This window comes from Anabrus simplex, chromosome 1 (assembly GCF_040414725.1).
Source record: "Anabrus simplex isolate iqAnaSimp1 chromosome 1, ASM4041472v1, whole genome shotgun sequence".
NCBI classification, from domain to species: domain Eukaryota; kingdom Metazoa; phylum Arthropoda; class Insecta; order Orthoptera; family Tettigoniidae; genus Anabrus; species Anabrus simplex.
The window spans coordinates 264352191-264376840 of record NC_090265.1 but is presented as its reverse complement, the minus strand read 5'-3'; the positions used below and the strand labels follow the sequence as shown (position 1 = coordinate 264376840).

At 42.0% G+C, this 24650-nt stretch overlaps 1 protein-coding gene across 1 annotated transcript in view; it reads left to right on the top strand.

Annotated features, from left to right (window-relative positions):
* tup (LIM1_Isl and LIM2_Isl domain-containing protein tup) overlaps positions 1–24650 on the top strand; it is a 508313-nt gene that overhangs the window by 403880 nt on the left and 79783 nt on the right. Inside the window, exon 4 of the mRNA XM_067142241.2 lies at positions 18910–19205. Coding sequence (XP_066998342.1) covers positions 18910–19205 — 296 coding nt within the window. The remainder of the gene's footprint in view (positions 1–18909; positions 19206–24650) is intronic.

Below are 24650 nucleotides of genomic sequence, written 5' to 3'. Positions count from 1 at the left end.
TGTGTAAAATAATACATCATTTTGGCACTGCTAAAATGATACAACTTGAACATTTTAACTTTTAGCTTCTGAACATCCAGTTAAAATGCATCCCTAAATGCTCGCCTGTCATCAAGGTTGCCTAGCTTCCAGTAACGTCGCGGCTCAGAACTTCTGAAGTAATACAAGCACAAACGCATGAATACCTCGTTAGATAAGAATGACTCGCACATTTCAAATGCCGAGAGAGTGGCTGCGTGGTTTGAGTCACATAGCTGTCAGCTTGCATTCGGTAGATGGCGGGTTCAAACACCTTTGTCGGTGGTTTTCCTTGGTTTCCGATTCTAACACCAGGCAAATGCAGATAAGCAGGTTATAGGTTTATCAAAGATGGGGTTCACGATTGTAGTAGGATAGTTCATTGTTCGTACCAAAGAAAAAGCGGAACAAAGGAGGGAGAACAACTCTCATGTGTGTCCTTAAGTTTTAGTGTTATAAACATTAGTTATAAGAAGTTGAATTGAGCAGGTGTTTCTTCTGAAACTGTTTAGTATTTGAATACAATCAAGTTCTTCCACCTGGTAGAGTGAATAAAGAGAAAAATAATCAATCTAATCGCAGTGTCTCTCATACTGTACACATGTGGGAGCGAGGTTACACACAGGCCAGTCTTATTGCTACTACCTACTACATTGGCCTATAATCCTCTCAAATATTCAGTAGTAAAGTATACTTTCATATTTTACTGTTACTCGCGTGTGATGTTTGAACGGCTTCATGAAACTATGTGGGACTCATTATAAAAGTGTTTTATATAGGGAAGTTTTTAAAATTAAAATAAATTGACAAATAATATCCGAACATTGATATTTCACATTTAATTCCCGTGTAAGACAAATGCATAAGAAACATTCTCAGGTCGCATGGAAAACACAAGAAAGTGTTGCAAGAAAGGGTTACAACAGACATTATTATTTAAAATAAGCGTACATATGTTGGTCTAGAGTTGAGGTTATACAGAACAATGTTTAATGTTAATATGATATGATGTTATATCTTGAGATTTGGATAAGGTTGGTTTTGATGTAAATACGCTGATGAAGGGAGTTAAGGCTCCCAAAACATGTACGTATAAATAATTCAAATATTAATAATATATTGACAGGGCGGACTAAACAATCACCCGTTGTGCATTATTAATACTATCGTTTGTTTGTTCTTGAAACAACAAAAGTGTAATTGTTAACACGAAGTTGCCTATTCGTAGTATATAACACAATCAAGTGTATGTGCATTGCAGATGTAAGATCACTCTTTAAAAAGTGATATTCGGTCTGATGTAGAATAACTGCTCTTCCGCTCTGAAGTAACATAGCTGCCGCCGTGCTAATAATATTACATCAGATACATGTTTTATTGAAGAGCAAATTCAGTGAATCTTCCAACATAACGTTCAACTGCAAAACGGAAATGCCGGAACGATATGAAATTATGTATCATAGACATTTCGAAGGCTCATCATCCATATAACATCTTCCGGTCCCTTGGCTGAATGGTCAGCGTTGATTCCCGGCCAGGTCGGGGATTTAAACTGCGTCTGGTTATTGCTCTCACTCGGAGACTGGGTGTTTGTGTTAGTCCGAATACACTCCTCTTCATATACACACGATACACTATGCTATCAACCACTACATTAATACGCAATAGTGATAACACCCCTCCACATATGGTTGGCGTCGTGAAGGGCATTCGGTCGTAAAACTGGACCAAGCCCACATTCGCCAGTGTTTGCACCCGCAACCCCACCAGGGTATGGAAAAACAGTGGAAGAAGAACATATATATATATATATAACATAAATGAATATAACCTCGAGTAATGTTGATTAAGATTTTGTGCAAAATGAAATAATCTTCAAAGAATAAGCTCATGGACGAATGGGGGGACTACTTAAAAACACACACATTTTTGTTCAAAACATTACTCATGCCTGCACGAGAACTACATGATTTTATAATAATAATGCTATTGGTTTTACGTCGCACTAACTACTTTTTCGGTAAATCTACCGCCACGAGTCTGATATATTTTAGCCCCTCCAAATACCTACATACTGAACCAGGATCGAACCCACGAACTTGAACTCAGAAGGCCAGCGTACTACCGACTGAGCTACTGCCTTGTAGTCTGTAATGTTGCAAAGATTATTTTTCGATTGCTTTTATTTTGCACAAAATCGATTTCAGTGCTTATCACGTACGGAGGCCAGTACAAAATGATCTTACGTAGATGATCAAAATCTGAATATGTCTGGCTTCGTGACAGACTGGTCAGCGTCTTTGTCTTCGGCCCTTGGAATTCCTGGTTCGATTTCCGACAGGGTCATGGACTTCTGATATTGAAAGGTTAATTTACTTGGTTCCGGGACTGGATGTTTGTACTGTCACCAACATCTATGATATTGATTTTTATAGTTTTATTCACATTTCTAGAATCGGTTTTTATATTATATAGATTTGCCGAGTACTCTTTATTATAACGTGCATTCGATGAAATATCACCCACGGTTATTGTTGGTGTTCCACGAGATATAGATGTGCCTTCAGTCACTATAAATAGCTATTTTTGAGGAAACTGGAGATGTTAATCTATTCATTTGCTGTATACAAGGTGCACACTTCAGTGTATGGAAATGTTGGAATATTCAGCCGTAGAAGCTGGAAGTTTCCTTTGTGCTGCGCTTGAAGTGTGATCATTGTGAATAAGTAAGACCTGCTCCTGTCCCTAGGGCCAGCATCCACTTGGTTTATTGATACTCCCTCACATTACTGTGTCAGGACACCTCCCCACTGCCCTTGTTCGTCTCTCAGCACGACATCCAACATCTTCGCGCATTCCCTGTACTTGGAAATGTTAGTCGGAATATTATATTGCTACACTTGATTTTCAATTTTCAATACGTAGCCTATATCCAGATTTAGAACGACAATTTTACCCTCTTAACCTTGTTAGATTTTATGATAAGATTTTACGGGATGAAAGTTGGTTCATAGTGCCCTATTTGCTACTTCCGAACATATTTTTCCTATTTACAATGTGAACCTAGTGACTGGAAGAAGAAGCAATACATCACATTCCTCCTGTTTCACCAAGGAATACATTACTTCTCAAAACCTAATACTGAAAAAAAAAACTTGCGAGTAAGTTTGTAGTTTTATGAGACTGTTGATGCCGTGATCATCGCCAGAGGACGTCCTATTTTACGTGAATTCAGGACCGAAATCCCGAGACAGAGTCACTCATCTGTCATGCCCCTAGTACATTCAGGATGAAAACTAGCATTTGAAGTAATTTGTCTACCCATTTGTCCTACAGCCTGGACGCGCACAACACCCGACTGTGAATCCTCCGTGTCAGGACAGGGAATCAAAATAGGTCAATTAGAGAAGAAGCTGCAACGTTAACTTGTTGTTGCTATTTGTTTTACGTCGCACCGACATAGATGGGTCTTATGGCGACGATGGGATATGAAAGGCCTAGGAATGGAAAAGAAGCAGCCGTGGCCTTAATAAAGGTACAGCCCCAGCATGTGCCTGGTGTGAAAATGGGAAACCTCGGAAAACCATCTTCAAGGACGCCGACAGTGGGGTTCGAACCCACTATCTCCCGGATGCAAGTTCACAGCTGCGCGAATGTTAACCTTTAGCCTACAGTGACTAAAGCAGTTTAATACCTGAGAGTACAAAATGCATTAGTTCAAGCAAAGAAATATTTTCTGAATGGAATATATTTGCCCACTTCAGACATAGATCTGTTTATCAGAAATATGTAACATTAGTGCGTAATAGTAAGGAAAAGAACAGCTTCAGTAACTGGCAGAGAAAGAAAGGGAATTGAAGCGTTTGAAATGTCTTGGGAGGGAAAGAAAGAAGAGAGAAATTGATACCACATATCTTACGACGTCTATGAATCGTTCACATAGTTTTTTTGGAAGTTAAGAAAAATAAAGCGTTTCAAGCATGAGTACGTCTATGTGATCTGGTGGAATAAATGGCTAAGAGTTAGTTTCAACTTTGTTTATTCAGATACTGATTAGCACCTTGATCCTTATCCTCGATATCCATCAGTGCCGTAGACGCAGAAGCGCCCTCGTTGACTCCGAGCGAAGTGCTGCGCTCACTCTGACGCGTACCTTATAAACGAGTCCTGTACTCTCTACAACAGGGCCTCTCAAACGCTCAGAATCTCACGCGTGCATATCGAGGCGCAGGGACTCCGTGCACTGTGCATCGTTTCGACTCGGCTCAACTCGGCTTGACTCGGATGGTGTAGTGCGCTGAGAGCGACGAAGCGTTCGGTGATAGACGGCTTGTTTATCAGTGAAATAGATAAGCGCAAGACAACAACATAATAATGGAGCAACCTGTTTCAAAGAAAGCAAAGACTTCCGAAAGTCCATTTCAATCGAACTGGGAACTTTCGTATTTCTTTGTCAGTCGTGACGATAAAGTCCGTGGAACAATAATTATGCGATAAGTTCATCAAAAAGATTTTCCAATACAAACGCTTTAGCTCAAATTCTACGAGAATTTGTCGAAGGAAGATTTTCCTAAGCTGCATCGAGAAGCAGCTAAGATTATTTCTATATTTGGTTCCACATGCATACGTGAAAGATATATTTTCCTGCTTTGACTGGTACGAAAACTAGGTTGCGTGCGAGTAGGCCTATTTCTGATTGTAATTTAAAGAAGCCTCTCAAATTGCAGTCAGCCGGTCCCTTGTTCCAGGCATAACTGGTATCATTGCAAAGATAAAGAAAAAGAAGAGCTAGAGAAGATAAATTGTCTGCTCAAACCAAATTGAAAGAAGAGTGTTTTAACACCGGTAACATTGTGCCATACAACAGTGTCACCGCTCACCGCACATAAACATTTCGCAGTGAGGGGAGAGGTGGAGAAGGCGAAGACAGGCCGAACGGGTGAGACAGGTGTACGGGAAGTGAAGTGGAAGTTTGCACTCTGGTCAACCTAGTGAAGTCGTCTCCTGCACCTTGCGCCCGCGCACTGCACGGCGCATGCACCCTGAGAGGCCCTGCTCTACAACGTTGTGTATTAATTTTCGGCACACAAATCTCGTCATGTTGCTCTTATACTTCAATACGCCTTTTAATGTCGTTATCCATCACAACAAACACAGAAACTTTGCACGTCTTGTCTGTTATGAGGCTCGGATTCAGGACATACCTTATACTCTCTACAACGTTGAGCAATACTTTCAGGCACACCAGTCGATTCGTCTTGATGTCCTCAATCATCTTGATGCCTTTTCATGAATTTCTTCTCGGAGTTTTGAGATAAAATCTTCGACTTCACTGTACAACAGTGTATTGAATAAAGAACTTTTCATTTCCTTATCAGGCGACAAGTTGATTCTCGAAATACGTCCACTCCATTCCAAGTTACAGGCAGCGCTGCAACTGGCGCCATTTTGTTTTCCCTCGCTGCGCTGTGATGACGTCATCGGTGGATGTGATTAGTATACTGTCTCGTGTATAATTATCCTCTGCACGATGGTATAGGTCACTTGGTTTTAAATTGTATAGTTTCTATAATAAAAGCGTCTACCTCTATATGTCAAAAAGTGTTGTGTTGTTTCCATACTGCCACCGATATCTCGGACCGAAAAGTAGACGCTGGTTGCTTTACGTAGTACCGACACAGATAGGTCTTACGGAGACGATGGGATAGGAAAGGCCTAGGAGTTGCAAGGAAGAGGCCGTGGTCTTAATTAAGGTACGACCCCAGCATTTGCCTGATGTGAAAATGGTAAACCACGGAAAACCATCTTCAGGGCTGCCGACAGTGGGATTCGAATCCACTATCTCCCGGATGCAAGCTCACAGCCGCGTGCCCCTGACCGCACGGCCAACTCACCCGGTGAAAAGTAGACGTATTTACGTCAAAAAGGTAGGAGGAGACCAAAGTGAATATTGCAAATAGATTAGAGCAGAATAGAGGATATGCAGGATGCAGTAGTTACAGAGAGATGAATGAGTTAGCACGAAATAGAGTAGCATTTCAGAACTGCATCACACCAGTCTGCGGATTGGTTCCTCGGGCGTAGCACGAATGTGTGGCAGAACCTAGAGATTTAAGTTGTATCTGCTGCCGTTTCCGAACTAACTTTGAAAGTTTCATTCATTGTACTTTAAAATGACGGACTGCGTTATAGGATGGTAATGTCTTTGCTGGTGAGACTTAGTGTTTACAGTGCGCTAGGTCTCTGGTTTGGTCTAGAACACATTTGCTACTTTCATTGTGTTGTCTCTGTCACGTCTTTGGCTTTGACAATGTCAAACTGACTGAGGTATGAGCGATGCTAGTAATGCCATTCCCTATGCAGTTTTAATAATATGGAATTGACTGAGGTATGAGCGATGCTAGTAATGCCACTCCCTGTGCACCTTTGACGATATAAAATTGACTGAGGTATGAGCGATGCTAGTAATGCCATTCCCTGTGCACCTTTGACGATATGAAATTGACTGAGGTATGAGCGACGCTAGTAATGTCATTCCCTGTGCACCTTTGACGATATGAAATTGACTGAGGTATGAGCGATGCTAGTAATGCCATTCCCTGTGCACCTTTGACGATATGAAATTGACTGAGGTATGAGCGACGCTAGTAATGTCATTCCCTGTGCACCTTTGACGATATGAAATTGACTGAGGTATGAGCGATGCTAGTAATGCCATTCCCTGTGCACCTTTGACGATATGAAATTGACTGAGGCATGAGCGATGCTAGTAATGCCATTCCCTGTTAACCTTTGACGATATGAAATTGACTGAGGTATGAGCGATGCTAGTAATGCCATTCCCTGTGCACCTTTGACAACATGAAATTGACTGAGGTATGAGCGATGCTAGTATGCCATTTTCTATGAAACTTTGTCGATATGAAATTGACTGAGGTATGAGCGATGCTAGTAATGCCATTTCCTACGCAGTTTTGACATTATGACATTGACTGAGGTATGAGCGATGCTAGTAATGCCATTTCCTACGCAGTTTTGACATTATGACATTGACTGAGGTATGAGCGATGCTAGTAACGTCATTCCCGAGCAAGCTTTGACATTATGACATTGACTGAGGTATGAGCGATGCTAGTAACGTCATTCCCTAGCAAGCTTTGACAATATGAAATTGACTGAGGTATGAGCGATGCTAGTAACGTCATTCCCTAGCAAGCTTTGACAAAATGAAATTGACTGAGGTATAAGCGATGCTAGTAACGTCATTCCCTAGCAAGCTTTGACAACATGAAATTGACTGAGGTATGAACGATGCTAGTAACATCATTCCCATGCAGCTTTGATAACATGAAAGTGACTGAGGTATAAGCGATGCTAGTATTGTCATTCCTTCTGCAGCCAGTGGTTGTTATGAATGTGTGAAAGTGTTGCTCATAGGATCGGTGGGTGTACGCTTTTCAGTGGATTTGGCTGATTGATATGAAATGGCAAATTGTGGCTCGACGATGAAAGCAACGGGAAACTACAGCACTTCCCACTTACCCGATAAGCCTCTTCAGTGACTCATAGGTCACCTACGGCATATTATGGTGGAACTGTTGAGGATCCAACCAGCCTTATGTAGTAGGCTATAATTCTGTGAGCTCGCTTTTGGAAGATTGTGGGTTCGAACCCCACTGTCGGTAGCCCTGAGGATAGTTTTCCGTGGTTTGTCATTTTCACACCAGGCAAATGCTGGGGCTGTACCTTACGTAAGGGCACGGCCGCTTCCTTCCCACTCCTAGCCTTTTCCTGTCCTATCGTCGCCATAAAACCTATCTGTGTCGGTGCGACTTAAAACCAATTGTAAAAAATGTATAATTCTTTATGCAACCTCAATTTTTACAAGGAAGAGGGCATTATTGTTTACAACTACAAGCAGTAAGGAATCTAGTATCAAGAAAAAGAAACTACAACTATTTTGGATAATGTGCTGGGTTATAAGACAAGACGATGTTGTAATGAATGCAGTATACACAAACATTATTCTTGTACAACGTACCGATAAGACAGGAGTGGCCGTAATGATCGACAATGGACAAGGAGATACTCTACTGTGAATTTTCCTTGGCATAAAAATGCCTCTCTTCTCATTGCTACATCACTTACAGCGAGTTGCTCTTGTCAATATGTATAACATTCAACTTCCTTACTGTTTGTCTCCCCTACACGACTGTCAAGAGTACTTCAAATCGTCTCTGCTGCGGACAGCTAGGGGTGGCTCTCCTGCTATTGATGTCCTCTACAGACAGAAAATTAGGTGACTTTACTCGCATGGTGAAATGCATTTACTGAGATACTTCTCTACATTCAAACATCTTCATTAGAGGGCAGGGGTTCACAAACTTTCCTGGTTCACGGAGCACTGTTTTGCCTTGTGAAATAGTGCTTCAGTAAAATTTCAAACGCTAAGGAGCTATCGCAAGAGCCTCCGTGGCTGAGGCTGTAGCGTATCGGCCTCTCACTGGGTTCCGTGGTTCAAATCCCTGTCACTCTATGTGAGTTCTGTGCTGGCCAAAGCGGAGGTGGGACAGGTTTTACTCCGGGTTTCTCTGTCAGCTTTCATTCCCGCAACACTGCCCATTATCATTTCATTTCATCTGTCAGTCTGTCAGTCATTACTCTTGGTAACTCACTACCCGATATCGACATTTCACACCGTTTGCATCCTCCAAACACAAAATTAAAAGATTCCTTTGAATTCCTCTTCAGGTTCCCATTTTCTTCCGTCCTTCCAATCCATCACCTTTCTTCTTGCTAACTCAGTAACTGACCCTTGCCAGTTTGTGTTGCCATTCTTGCTAAATTTTTATTGTTGTTAATTTACTGTTCATACTTAATATTGTAGATGTTAACGATTGTTATCTTATTATACTTACAATTTTGTTATATTATTAGTGTAAAATGGCCCTGCATCGGCTGTGTCTAATAATTAAATTAATTAATTAATAAATCATTGCCCCAGAGGTGAGCGACAGGCGTCCGCAACCGGCACAATTCCTTTCCTCGCCGCTTCATTCGTTCCATTCATGACTTGATCGAATGACTTGAAACAGACTGGGATTTTCGTTTTCAAGGAGCAGTCTGCACAGATCACGAAATAGGACGATGACGGAAAGTATATAAACCAGTGGAATGCTTGAAAAACAAGTCATCTTTCAACAACATAAATACGCGAAGATTTTCGGCACCAACTGACATTAGAATAAGAAATGGAAGAGATTTATTTTGGTTGTGTTTGTGCGATTCTTCCCTGTATTGAACAGTTGTGCAGAAATGTAGGCTACTACCCCTCATTTCTCACTGGGTAAAAACTATAATGTAATTACTGGCAAAACATTATTAATTTTTCGGTTTCTATTATATTTTGCTGTTAAGTGTCTTTATATGTTCATACTCTCCGAATATCTTGGTTTTTTTTTCTTGGAAAGCCCTTTGAGAATCAACGTCGTAGACTTATGCCTTTCAGCGTTCAGAATGCGAGCCTATATGAATTAATTATACGCCTCCATAATCCTCTATTTCTACCTTCCCCGGGGCCTCGTTTAGTTCCACACCTTTTATATTTAAAACATTAAAAACTGAATCTAACCAGGCTCGTCTTCTACTTCTCTTACCCTCGATGTTCGGTCCGAGGTAGCCTATTCTTTAGTCTCCTCACATGGCCCCACCACTGAAGCAGAGATAATTCTTTAGCTGGTTATTCTTATTGCCAGGTAGAGACTGCTAGATTCACCCAGAAAGATGTGGGGTCATTTTCCGACCAGGAAGTCGAAAAGTTTAGGAACGAGATTGTTATTTCTTTACAAGTTCATGGTCCTGTTGTTTGCTCACCCTATACCAGAAATGAGTGCGAGGTTCATTTCTGAAAGGAAAATATATTTCTTAACTCTAAACAAATTTATGAATCTTCAAGACAAAGTTGATAGCCACCTGAAAGGCGTGTAAATGAAAGTTTCTCTCGGCCTAGCAAGTCATAGAACCTATCCAGGGATGGCGAACCTATGACACGCGTGCCATTAGGCGACTTGTGGCACGTCAGACAACATACTAACATATTTTAATAACCGAGCTTGATAACTGCAGTCGCTTAAGTGTGGCCAGTATCCAGTATTCGGGGGATAATGGGTTCGAACCCCACTATCGGCAGCCCTGAATATGGTTTTCCGTGGTTTCCCATTTTCTTACCAGGTAAATGCTGGGGCTGTACCTTAATTAAGGCCACGGCCACTTCCTTCCCGCTCCTAGCCCTTTCCTATCCCATCGTTGCCGTAAGACCTACCTGTGTCGGTGCGACGTAGAGCAACTTGTAAAAGGAAAACATATTTTAATGTTTTTAACATGTAATAAATAGATCGAAAATTTAGCAACATAGCATAATCTATTTCAACATTATGCTTAAATAAAAAGGTATGACTCAATTAATTTTATGGCCGTATTTATTTATTTATTTATTTATTTATTTATTTATTTATTTATTTATTTGCAAGAACAAGGCATTTCTTAAAATTTACCTTCTTTTTCAGTGTTTTTGTCAGTGATATTTGTAAATTAAGAATCATGAAACACTCAGTCGAATGGATTTATATGAAATGAAACCTAACACCTAAATGAAGTCAAATTAGGAGTTTCGTGATAATTCTAAAGGAAAATAACCGATGGCACGCTAGACAGCAAATAAACAAGACTTTAATTGACACGTTAGTCAGTAAAGGTCTATACCATCGTCGTCTGAAGATAATAAAGTTGACTAAGCATGGTGACATAGGAATTATAAAAGTGAGAATAATGAAACAATTAAATGGAATCAACTTGAGAATCGGCTTGAGACTCGGCGGTCGCTATCTCATGCGAGAGGAACGGGGTGTATTCTGACCCTCACTCACAGAGGTTGACATTAGTATACCTAATCCTGTTGTAGAGTAAGAGTACCTGGTGGAGAGCTGTGCTGTAGTCCTGTAACCCAGTAATTATTGGCCGCTAACGAGAACGACAGCGGTGGCTGAAGCGAGCCTGAAAGCGCCGTCCGTCGCCCGGTGCATTAGCTGATTGCGGGTCCCCGCCACGCATTACCGTAATTGTGAACCAGCGCGGAGCACGAGGGCTGTGCTCTGCTTCTATCACCACCAACTTTAAAGGTAAGGTGCCTTTAAGGATGAGATGGACTGAAAACTCCTCTAGGATTGTAACCTCCTATCCAGCTGGCTCGGGTTCGATTCGTAAGTCTGCCTCAGATTTATGGGAAGAGTCTGAAAATAAACGTTGTTGGGCTACGTAGTTCAGATGATACAGCACTTGTTCAAATCGGCAGGTTGGAACTCGGATCAGTGCAGTGGTATTTAAAGGTGTCAGCGAGCTGGCCGTGAGGTTAGGGTCGCGCAGCTGTGAGCTTGCATTCGGAAGATAGTGGGTTCGAATCCCATCATCGACAGCCCTGAATATGATTTTTCCGTGGTGTCCCATTTTCACACCAGACTGTACCTTAATTAAGGCCATGGCCGCTATTTCCCAATTCTAGTCCTTTCCCATTCTTGCGTCGCCGGAAACGTTCGATGTGTTAGTGCGACGTTGAGCAAGTAGTTAAAAAAATATATATATATATACTCAGCCTCATGTCGCTGGATTTCCTGACACGTAAAAGAACACCTATGGGACAACATTCCGGCACCTCGGTGTAACCGAAAACCGTATAAATAGTTAGTGGGACGTAAAACAAATAACATTACTATGGAAATAAACAGTTCTGTATATTTAATTCATGGAGTCTCGTGAAAGTTTCGAGGAATGTATGTTGGAGATATTTTAAATATTCCATGAAAAAGAGTCTTTTTAAAATGTTAAATATATTATTTCGTTAAATATCACACAACTGCCATCATTATAGATTGTTATTCATCTCCTTGTTCAGTCTGCAAACCTCTTTGAGGTGAATAAAGGCTCTGTGGTCTCACTTAGTTCCATACCTCTTATCTTTAAATCACTAGAAACTGAGTCTAACCATCATCGTCTCGTTCTCCCTCTACTTCTCTTACCCTTCATGGCCGAGTGGTTATTATTTTTTTACAATTACAATTTGCTTTACGTCGCATCGACACAGATAGTTCTTATGGCCACGATGGGATAGGAAAGGGTTAGGAATGAGAAGGAAGCGGCCTTGGCTTTAATTAAGGTATAGCCCCCAGAATTTGTCTGGAGTGAAAATAGTAAACCAGGGAAAAGCATCTTCAAGGCTACCGACAGTGGGGTTCGAACCCACTGTTTCCCGAATGCAAGCTCACAGCTGCGCCACCCTAACCGCACGGCCACTTGTTCGCTGATGACCGAGTTGTGAAACGAGTGTCTCCTTTCCTTGACAGATTGTGGCGTCCTGTTCTTCGAACACCTCTACCTGATTCAGAATTACATCTCTGTTCTCCTGTATCATCTCATCAATAGCATGCCCGGCTCCATGGCTAAATGGTTAGCGTGCTGGCCTTTGGTCACAGGGGTCCCGGGTTCGATTCCCGGCAGGGTCGGGAATTTTAACCATAATTGGTTAATTTCGCTGACACGGGGGCTGGGTGTATTGTGGCGTCTTCATCATCATTTCATCCTCATCATTGTAAGACCTGAATCTGGCGAGCCGAACTTGTCCTCGGATACTTCCGGCACTAAAAGCCATACGCTATTTCATTTCATTTCATTTCATTTCATGTTATTTCATCAGTAGCCTTAAGGAACGTGTCTAACGTTAATCTCCTCTGTGTCTTTCACAGTCGTTCGTGTATCTGCAAATTCACGGCATTACTACCACACTTGTTGGACAGACATTATTCTCTCTCCGTATACAGACACAAGCTTTCTCTGACTGTTTCGTGTTTTTGTCCGAAGAAAACAGATCACTATATGGGCCTCCTCCCGTAACCATGATTTTAGCAACTTCCCTTCTGCAATTGCCTCTGTGTCAGGATTCTGGTGTACTGGCTTGTGCACACATGCGCAATCTAGTCGTGTGACTACGAACTATCGGATACGTAAGTTGGAGTAGGTTATGTTCCTCTGTTTCTGGTAAAGAAACATGCTTCATCATCCATTCTCCTATCTTGAACTTACTGTTTTGATATTAAACATAGCCTATAAAACGAAGTGACTGATCCTGAGATTCGTGTTCTCCTTCAAAACGCTGCCAAAATATAAAAATACAGGTTTTGAATGCAGCAAAATCCTAAGCATTGTCATTTTCCAATACTAAAAACCACTTCCCATTTTGTTCATTACCAACACTGGTGAAGAAAGGAAATACTGCACCCGAATGGGTTTGTCTTTTAATTGATTTACACTGATTAGTTTAGTGTAAAGCTGAGTTCTTGGAGATTATTTCTTAATATACGAAACAATGTTGTCCGATGTGAAATTGAGAGAGCGCGTGTAACATCCATGTAGACTACATCGCGGTAGCCTTCCGGCTACACAGCAAGACAAGACAAGTTTGTCGACAGATCGGTACGGTTCTTCCCTTCCGGACGTCGCGGTCAGACGGCGTCGCTTAATGGGTCCGTCACGGCACGGGGATACAATTAAACCTCACTGGCTACAGCGGGGGAGACTACCACACAACGCCGTCACAATACAGTGGGGGTAGGGATTGAACAGTTTGCGTTAAACGGACAATTTGAAGATCTTCATCTCAGCAGTTGTGGTGATCGCTGGGAAGGTGGGTTGTGACGGAAGAAAATAAACACAAAACAATTATTTGAAGAATATCGATTAACTTTATTTTAGTTAATGGAAATGTGAATACACCTGGCCTGTAATTCAAACACCTTCGGATATTTCTGTGCCAGCAACTCTCTAACTCTATTTGTGGAATGTTATCAGAATGACCGCTAGATAAATCAGCGAGTCTCGCGTGTTTCTAACGTTTCTACAGTCAACCGTAGTTCTCTTTCAAGACCCTTAGTATTACTGCCTCCGAGGCTAAGTATTATTCCATTTCCTATATTTCATGGACTATTTAATCATAATAATGGTTGATCAACCTATGGACATGTATGTAGGAAATCTCCAAGTTGATTGTTATCATATTCCCATTGATTTAAGTATCTACAAGAACTGATGATGACTCCAAGGGAGTCGAAACCGGTCTTCACTTAATAAATTTCAAATATTTTACATTGTGCTGAATGGTGGAACATCCCTCAAACTCTGTTATATTGGACAAACTATACTGTAACTTATTTTATACCACCATTCTCCAATGGTCCAATTTTCTTCTCCCCTTTTGCGTTGGTTTTACGTCACACCGACTCTGACAGGTCTTATGGTTACGATGGGATAGGAGAAGGCCAGGACTGTTAAGGAAGCGACCTCTTTAAGGTGCAGCCTGGTATGAAAATGGGTAACAACAAAAAACATCTTTAAGGCTGCTGACGGTGGGGTTCGAACCCATGTAACCAACTCACATGATTTATTATTATTATTATTATTATTATTATTATTATTATTATTATTATTATTATTATTTTGTCAAGGCCGTAACCGCAATCCCCTGCTCATCATCGTGTTCTTAGACTGAACCATGAAGAGATGCCAAAAGAAAGCCCAGATGAATGCCGGAATCTATCTCACAGATCAGTGTAACTCACCCTCACCAAACTGGCGTTTGCTGATGACCTGATCCTTGTAGCCTCCAATCAACACGACCTACAATACAACGTCGGTGTGCGGGAAGAGGAGATGAAGAAGGAAGGACTGGAAGAGAATGCAGAAAAGATGAAGACCATGGTCATCAAAAGGGGAACGGGAATACACATCACAATCAATGAAAAACCGCTGGAGCAGATCGCCAGCTTCGAATCAGCTCTGATAATACGATGGAGGCAGAAATTAAAGAAAGGATAGGGGAGGCAGGTCACCTCTTTAATGCCTTCAAACAGAATTTTCTTGGTAAAAAAGGAAATCTCAAATACGATAAAGCATACGATCTATATATCCACCTACTTATTGACAATGGCTGCGAGTCCTGGACAATGATGCAGCGGCCAAACAGTAAAATACAGGTGCCAAAAAAGCGATACTTCCGGAAAATATAGGGAGGGACGGGACAGGGTCCGAAACACGTCTATCGGGGAAACTGTAAGTATAACGCCGGTAGAGATCACCATCTTTGAACACTAGCTGAAGTGGTTTGGTCACGTTCAGCGGATATCGACAGACCGCTTGCCAAGGAAAATGAAGGACGTGACGGTAGAAGGACGGAAATGACGATCAAGAAAGAAATGAGAGGACAGAACCAATTGGACGCTGCAGAAGAGAGGTCTCTCTGTGACAGAGGCAATTTCAACAGTAGCAGGTACACACCGATGTTGATCTGACACCGCGAAGTGAAGGAGGACTGTACCAAGTAGCTATTATTATTATTATTATTATTATTATTATTATTATTATTATTATTATTATTATTATTATTATTATTAACTTTCTTCAGCTTATTCCATTCATCTCTGGGTCGCTCATCTTTGGTTTTGACGAGAGTGTGAGACTGGATGCAGAAGCCACATGATTTTTCAAATGAAAATCCTCACGGAAGATTCACCGGGTCAAACCTCTACAGCTATACCACTACGCTAATCACACGCCCCTAAGGTGATGAATATTATTATTATTATTATTATTATTATTATTATTATTATTATTATTATTAATGACTGCATCATTATCATTATTACATTTGTTGGGCTGTACAGAATATCTCGTGAATTATTTTTTGTTGTACCGAGTACAAGCGAATAGGCTGCGCGGTTCGAGTCGTGTAACTGATAGCTTGCGTTTGGGAAGTGGTGGACTCGAGCCCCACTGCCGGCAGCCCTCAAGATTGTTTTCTGTGGTTTCCCATTTTCACACTGAGCCTTAATTACGGGTTCTTCTTTCCCAGTCCTAGCTCTGCCCTATCCTACCGACATCATAAAACTGTCTTGCGCCGATATGACGTAAATCCATTAGCCAATAGGCTATTTGTATGAAATGAACAAAGGAGCACCAAGCAAGTGGCTGCGTGGTCTGAGTTACTTAGCTATCAGCTGGAATTCGGGAGATAGTGGGTTCGAACCCCAATGTCGGCAGCCTTGAAGATGGCATTCCGTGGTTTCCCATTTGCATATCAGGCACATGCTGAGGCTGGGGCTGTGCCTTAAGTAAGGCCACGGTCGATTTTTTCTCACTCCTAGCCCTTTCCCATCCCATCGTCGCCATAAGACTGATCTCTGTCGGTGTGACGTAAAGCAAACTGTAGAAAGAAAAAAAAAACACGTATATTATGGTAAATAAATGCATAGTTTTGAAAGGAGGTCCGCTTTCTGTGTGGTATGAGCCAAATTACAGGACACCAAATAATTGTGTGTGCGCGCGCGTGTGTGTGTGTGAGTGTGAGAGAGAAAAGAAAAGTCCTTATTTGGTAAAGAAAGCCACTTTTGTAGAATTTAATCCAGACAGATGTTTCTGGCCTTAGAAGGATATTTATACTATGCACGAACGACCCGATTATGGTTGCTGTACTCCCCTAAAATTCTGGATTGTCCCAATTTTGCGTCCCGGAAAGTGTTTAACCAGAAATCTATAAAAATGATAAGAAAATCCCGATTTTATAGTTTATTGTGAACGACCGTTTATCGCTATATAATAGCGCGATATTAGGTTAAAAAGTACGATTTTGCTTGTCCTACAATATCAAAGTATAGTTCGAGCCTCTTTAAGTCAAAATACGAGTATATTCCTACTTGTTTCCGTCCGTTGCATTCATTTAGAATAAAGGAAATCAGATTAATGATTATTCATTATTTGACCAATTAGTATTTTGAAATGAATGTGCAGCAACAATTCGTTGAAGAGGAAATCATCAGTTACAAAAGTGAGCAAGCTGATGAAAAGTAGGAGTCGTTTTCTAAATCACGCAAATCTCCCGAGCAGTTTCCAGAACTATTCAAAATATCTGAGGTTTATTTCAATATTCCTGGCCATAATACTAATGTGGAAAGGGTATTTTCCCTCATGAACGTTCAGTGGTCTGATGATCGTAATGCATTAAAAGTAGCATCTTTTTATAAACGTATAATACGAAAAACTTTTAATCGTAGTGAAAATTTGAAAATTAAGAACCAGCTGCGATGTATAAAAAAGTCAGAAAAATATGATGAATGATGTAAAATTGAACCTACCCCGGGTGTAGGGATAACGTGCCTGCCTCTTACCCGGAGGTTCCGGGTTCAACTACCGGCAAGGTCAGAGATTTTTACCTGGATCTGAGGGCTGATTCGCGGTCCCCTCAGCCTACGTGATTAAAGTTGAAGAGCTATCTGACGGTGAGATAGCGGCCCCGGTCTAGAAAGCCAAGAATAACGGACGAGAGGATTCGTCATGCTGACCACACGAAACCTCATAATCTGCAGGCATTCGGGCTGTGCAGCTGCCGCTTGGTAGGCGATGGCCCTTCGTCGCTCTTGCGCCATGGGGTTTGAATATTTTATTATTTATCCATCCCATCTGAGTCCAACACCAACCCAGAAAAGTTGTACCGGTTTTACTTGTATAGCTTATATGGTAACCTAGACCCGAATCAGTAGATTTAGTAACACGTTGTAGAAACTTATGTTTGTTGAGTCTTCATCCCGGAAGCTGGTTGGATCCTCAAAATTCCTCACCAAAAGTTATGCAGTTATAGGGAAACGCAATACAAATCCCACTCCTCATCATAGCTTCTTTGACTCGTTTTCCGTTGTTTTCCTCAAAGGTCAAGACAGCGCAATTACAGCATGTCCGGCCATATGAATAGAACTTTTCGTAACACTCAAACGCACTAGTCGTACTCTGAATGTCATTACTCAGCACCACCCATACCTCAGAGGCTTCTGTACTGTCACAGCCATAAATAATTCTGTACAAAAATACTGCATCGATCTGGTTTCAAAAGAACCTCATATCAGAATGAAATTCTGGCAACTTGGCGTAAATAACCATAACAGTTGAAAGAATGTAAAACCAACACAGAAACATGTAATGATCGAACGGGTTGGCTCACGGTTTGGGTCACGTTGCTCTCAGCTTGCATTCCAGAGGGAGTGGGTTTGAACGCTGTCGGTAGCCCTGGAAATGGTTTTCCTTTTCTTCCCATTTTCATATTTGGCAAATGCTGAGGCTGTACCTTTATTAAGGCAGCGCTTGCTTCATTTTCATTCCTAACCATTTCCCATTGTCCCCATAAGAGCTGTCTGTGTATGTCGGTGTGACTTAAGAAAAAAGAGAGAAAAATAATACATCCTCTACATCAATTGCCGACCCCAAAAAATTAGGAAAAGGCCATGAAGAAGAAGTTGAAGTAACGTAAAAGCGCATCGTTCTTGTTTTTAATAAGAGGACTTTCTCCGTTATTTTTCTCACCTAATCACTCAAATATTTGTTTAATTAAATCGTCAAATCTGCTATGTGTTCGAGTTTCAGCCAGGGAACATTATTGTTCTCATAAGATACTGTACTGGTATCTTTTTTTTTTTTTTTTTTTTTTTGCTAGGAGCTTTACGTCGCACCGACACAGATAGGTCTTATGGCGACGATGGGATGGGAAAGGCCTAGGAGTTGGAAGGAAGCGGCCGTGGCCTTAATTAAGGTACAGCCCCAGCATTTGCCTGGTGTGAAAATGGGAAACCACGGAAAACCATCTTCAGGGCTGCCGATAGTGGGATTCGAACCTACTATCTCCCGGATGCAAGCACACAGCCGCGCGCCTCTATGCGCACGGCCAACTCGCCCGGTGTACTCGTATCTTTGTGATTCCATTTTGTTAAAGAGCTGCTCCTTGAAGTTAGATGCTTTGTGTTGCAGATTCCTCGGAGTCGGGGTCGGCGAAGGGCCGCGACGGCGGAGGACGGGGTGGTGGCACGGGGAAGGTGTCGTCGGACGGCAAACCGACGCGCGTGCGCACAGTGCTCAACGAGAAGCAACTGCACACGCTGCGGACGTGCTATAACGCCAACCCACGACCCGACGCGCTCATGAAGGAACAGCTTGTCGAGATGACGGGCTTGAGTCCCCGGGTCATACGCGTCTGGTTCCAGAACAAGCGCTGCAAGGACAAGAAGAAAGCGATACTCATGAAGCAGCAGCTGCAGCAGGAGAAGGTAAGTTCAACATACATGCACTTATTTGTAAGTTTAATTGTTACATTTTTGAGCAACCTAAGAAAACTCGTCAACACCTAAAAACTTAAGTTATGAGAAATTTGAAGCCGTGCAGTTTTTTTCTATTTACACATTTTCGCCGAACTAAACCAAACCAAACCCCATGGCTCTACAGCCCTTGAAGGACCTTGGCCTACCAAGCGACCGCTGCTCAGCCCGTAGGCCTGCAGATTACGAGGTGTCGTGTGGTCAGCACGACGAATCCTCTCGGCCGTTATTCTTGGCTTTCTAAACCGGGGCCGCTATCTCACCGTCAGATAGCTCCTCAATTCTAATCACGTAGGCTGAGTGGACCTCGAACCAGCCCTCAGGTCCAGGTAAAAATCCCTGACCTGGCCGGGAATCGAACCCGGGACCTCCGGGTAAGAGGCAGGCACGCTACCCCTACACCACGGGGCCGGCCATTTTCGCCGAATTGGAATTTAATTTCAAGGGCCGGGTTAATTGGCCAAGTTGTTGGGTTCGACTCCGGATTAGCCTAATGTTATTTGAATGTGCTTCTGATCATGGGTAGCTAACCCCAACATCGAAAGAAGACTATAGAAAATATTTGCGTTATACAACAGTTAAGTGTCACTGATTTTCTATCATACCTGAGTGAAATGGCGTATGGCTTTTAGTGCCTGGAGTGTCCGAGGACAAGTTCGGATCGTCAGATGCATGTCTTTTGATGTGACGCCCTTAGACGACTGCTCATCGTGATGAGGATGAAATGATGATGAAGATGTCGATATATCCAGCTCCAGTGCCAGCGGAACTAACCAATTACGGTTAAAAATCCTGACCCTGCCGGAAATAGAACTCCGGACTCCTGTGATCAAAGGCCAGCACGCTAACAATTTAGCCATGGAGCCGGGCATACCTGAGTGGTTCTGTGAGAGAAAAATTCTGGTTTTGTGGCACATCTGAAGACAAAAGAACTGCCGAACAAAGATTTACGGCACTTAGCTTCTTCGAGGGGCTGCCTGGCCAAGGCGGTAAAGGCGTGCTCGGTTCACCCGAAAGGACGTGGGTTCGATTCCCCGGCAGGAAGTCGGAAAATTTAAGAAACGAGATTTCCACTTCCGGAGGTGCACATGGTCCTGAGGTTCATTCAGCCTTCACCAAAAATGAGTACCAGGCTAATTCCTGGGGGCAAAGGCGGCCGGGCGTAGAGTTCACCACTCTACCCCACCAAGTGCCCCTCCAGGGGCCTTCATGCCCTGTACGGAGATGACTTTAGCTTCTTCGAGAACCGTGAGATGGTTTGTGTGGCGTGAAACCTATATTATTATTATTATTATTATTATTATTATTATTATTATTATTATTATTATTATTATTATTATTATTATTATTATTAAAGGCTTGGTTGTGTTGAAGCTACGGTGTTACTTAAGCGAGGCTGAATTATAGATTTCTGTCTCAAGTTAAATTTTACATATTGCAATATGATGTTTTCTATGTGCTTTGCTTTAGGCTGAGGGGTCCCTTCCATAATGGTGATTATTTAACTGGCTGACCTTTATGGCGAACTTACGTTTTTGACCCTCTGTTCCAAAGATAATGCGTTCGATCCCAGCTGTGAAACAAGTCCTTGTCGTTGGCTTCAGGAACGTTAAAGAACTTCTGCGCGACTAAACTACAATAGGTCTACTTCAAAACGTGCTAAAGCCGATAGCAACCAGTACTTTTGAAAGATTACATTGTCATTATCACTGGGTTACATTTGTGGCTTTTGTTTTGTTTCAGTTCAAATAGAGTTACTGCGTAAGAACATTGAAACAAATCAACTGCCAGTACTAACATTTCGGTACTGTAGGAGATAAAAGAATGGCCACCTCTTACTTTTCACCTGTACAATGTGGCCTCTGTTCATGGATGTCTAGTCGATAGATCGGTAGAAGACTGCAGGAAATCGTTGGGAGAGTTCTCGTACAGCAGTTAAGTGTCACTGATTTTCCAGTTTACATGAATAATTCTGCGGGACAAAATTCTGACTTTATGGCATTTCCAAAGACTAACTGGTCTTGGCACGGTAAAAGTGTTAAGTTAAGACGTAAATTAATGCTGTTACTTGGACTATATTTTAATCTTGTAACCTATTAAGTACGGGCGTTCTTTGAGTAAAATTTCTGAAGGGTCAAACTAATAAGTACAACTGCTAAGTCAAGTCTTTGAAATTTCTGTGGCCAGAATCTACGGTGCTGGATTTTGGGGTATTTTGATGCATTTTATCGTTCACTCTTGTGGTTGATGATGTAAGTCTTCATCTCATTTATCCTCATTTCCGTGTTTCTACTTATTCATACCGGGCGAGTTGGCCGTGCGGTTAGGGGTGCGCGTCTGTGAGCTTGCATCCGGGAGATAGTGGGTTCGAATCCCACTGTCGGCAGCGTTGAAGAGAGTTTTCCGTGGTTTCCGATTTTCATACCTTAATTAAGGCCTTGCCAGCACGCGTCGTACGTAAGAGTGAATACTGGGGCAGAAAATGAATCATGAGGACATATTCAAGAGGATGTAGGATGATATTTAGCCTTCTGTTGCTATTTATTGTTGAATGCAGTATTTTTTCATAAATCTCCTAGCAAAGGCCAGAACAAAAATGTTTCCATTGGCGCCTTTCTTGTTTATGGTTGTGACAATACGGAAACTCCTAATGTATGGTTTGTGCTGAGTAATGGCGTTCAGAAAACAGCTAGTGCGTCTGGATGTCGTGCTGGAATATCACTTTCTATCTCAATGACAAACAACCCCGCTCCTCATCATTCCGTGTGCGTCTCATTACAATGCTGTCATCGGTTTTTGCGGTTGCGCTATCACCGCATAACGTTTGCTCTTGTTATCTGATGATCCAACCGACCTCCAGGATGAAGACTTAACAAACAATGTCTATAACAAAAGTAGTTAAAACATCAGCATTTAGGAAGTCTATGTCTTATAAATCGACATCGGAACTGGTGAGCATCTAACTGATGTGCAAATTTAAGATCCTCACATCAAGGATAGCAGAACTGATAATGAAGAAATAATAGTCTTGATTATGCCAAGATTATTATTAAAAAGGTAGGAAGTAGTAACAGTTCATCCATTACATCAGGTTAACATCCGTGATCAGAACGTTTGCTAAAGAGTCATCGGGTTCTTTTTTAATCTAAAAGTCCTGTAGTACCAAAGAGAATACTGCTGTCATGGAAGCGAGGGAAGAAGGAATCAAAATATGCAGGAGACGGCCAGTTCTTAGAAGAGGTTTTCATTGCAATAAAGTTCAAAAATGAATTCCGTAGGAAGGAATTAAGTGTATTCTTTTACAAATTGGTGAACATTTACCTCCAAAACTACGGACAAATCTTAACGTCACTCCTCAGCTTCACAGTCACAAAAAGAAAACAGGAAAAGAAGAAAAAACAATTCAAGATCATTGTTACGCTCTCTCCCTAGCACTGCTCTGGATTAAACCTAAACACATTAAGCTAGTGAATGGTGTGCGGTTACAAGGACATGGTAGCCGAGTGGCATCGCCACTCACTTCTCATCAGGAAGGCCACAGTTCGAGTCCCGGCCAATGTGTGTGTGGTTTTTGAGATGAAAAGTTACGGCCGTGTGGTTCGGATTCTCCGTAAGACATACGAACAGTTGTATGGAATTACAAGCTCACATGGTTTTAATAATAATAACAAGAAGAAGAAGAAGAATAATGTCAGGCTCTTTGACTGAATAGCCATCGGTTGAGAGGGCTCTGGGATCGATTCCCCTGTATTTTAACCACGTTGGTTAATTCCTCTAGCTCGGGGGCTGGGTATTTATGATCGTTTTAATGTAAACCTTCATCTACATACATCAGACTACAAACTACCACAGAAACATGTAATAGTCAATACATCCCTCGACACAGGGTTGACGTCAGAAAAGCTGGACCAGATCCGCATGATGTACGGGAAAATGTCAGGAATAATACTAATAACAACAAGTGCGGGGACGGCGAACACTGTATCGCTAAATGGTCGAATTGCAGTTTGCATATGATCTGGGAATGCAGTTTTCAATGTTACAGTGCTGACCATTAATAGAAAGTATTTCGACTTACCTTCCGCAGTTGTAAGCAGGCGCGTGTGTATAGGGGAGGATCCTATGTGTACCGGGCGGGACGCTTGTAAAGGGAGAACCAAGTCAACACTTCGTCGGATCGATGGCAAGTCAGAAGCACTCCACCTCGCGCCGCGGCGACACCGTAACACTGCTCCCCTCACCAGTACATAGAAGCGTTCATACTACTCGAATGTGAATTTTAGAACCCAAGTTATTGCTGGAAGAGACAGACTGTTTTTATTCAGAAACTTCACAGACTTACTGGCTTGCATCTCTCGACATGGATTGATCAAATCCATCTGTTAGTCATCCTAATAATTATTTTCGATCGTTTCTCCCATTTAACCTCGGACAGATGAGAGAATCTGGCCTTTTTCAGCATCATGACCGCTGCCTGCCAAGTTTTTTACACATGAGTACAGACATCAGAGCGATACACATTTTGGAAAGGTTTCATGGCCGCGGTAGTCTCGCGGCTTTATGAAACAACACAACTATAAAATATCGAATAATTTGTTCGGCATTATTATTATTATTATTATTATTGCTTTTGTTTAAATATTTATAAATAATAAGCTCTTCAGTCTACCGAAACTAATTTTGAATAATATAAATTATCTGAAAACAGAACAGAACTGGTAACAGAATTTTACCTAAAAAACAATTTAATTAAAAGTAGAATGACATGCTTGGGTCTTGAAGGAGCATCAACAGATTCTATGAAATCATACTCTAATATATTTATAAACGTACGTTTTCTCAAGAAGTAAACATGTCACTCTATTTTAAATTAAGTTCCTTTTTCAGGCAGTTTTCTTTCTTTCTTTCTTTCTTTCTTTCTTTCTTTCTTTCTTTCTTTCTTAATCGGCTTACCCTCCAGGGTTGGTTTATCCCTCGAACTCAGCGAGGGATCCCACCTCTACCGCCTCAAGGGCAGTGTCCTGGAGCGTGAGACATTGGGTCGGAGGATACAACTGGGGAGAATGACCAGTACTTCGCCCAGGGGGCCTCACCTGCTATGCTGAACAGGGGCCTTGGTGGGGGATGGGAAGATTGGAAAGGATAGGCAAGGAAGAGGGAAGGAAGCGGCCGTGGCCTAAGTTAGGTACCATCCCGGCATTTTCCTGGAGGAGAAGTGGGAAACCATGGAAAACCACTTCGAGGATGGCTGAGGTGGGAATCGAACCCACCCCCACTCAGTTGACCTCCCGAGGCTGAGTGGACCCCGTTCCAGCCGTCATACTACTTTTCAAATTTCGTAGCAGAGCCGGGAATCGAACCCGGGCCTCCGGGAGTGGCAGCTAATCACACTAACCA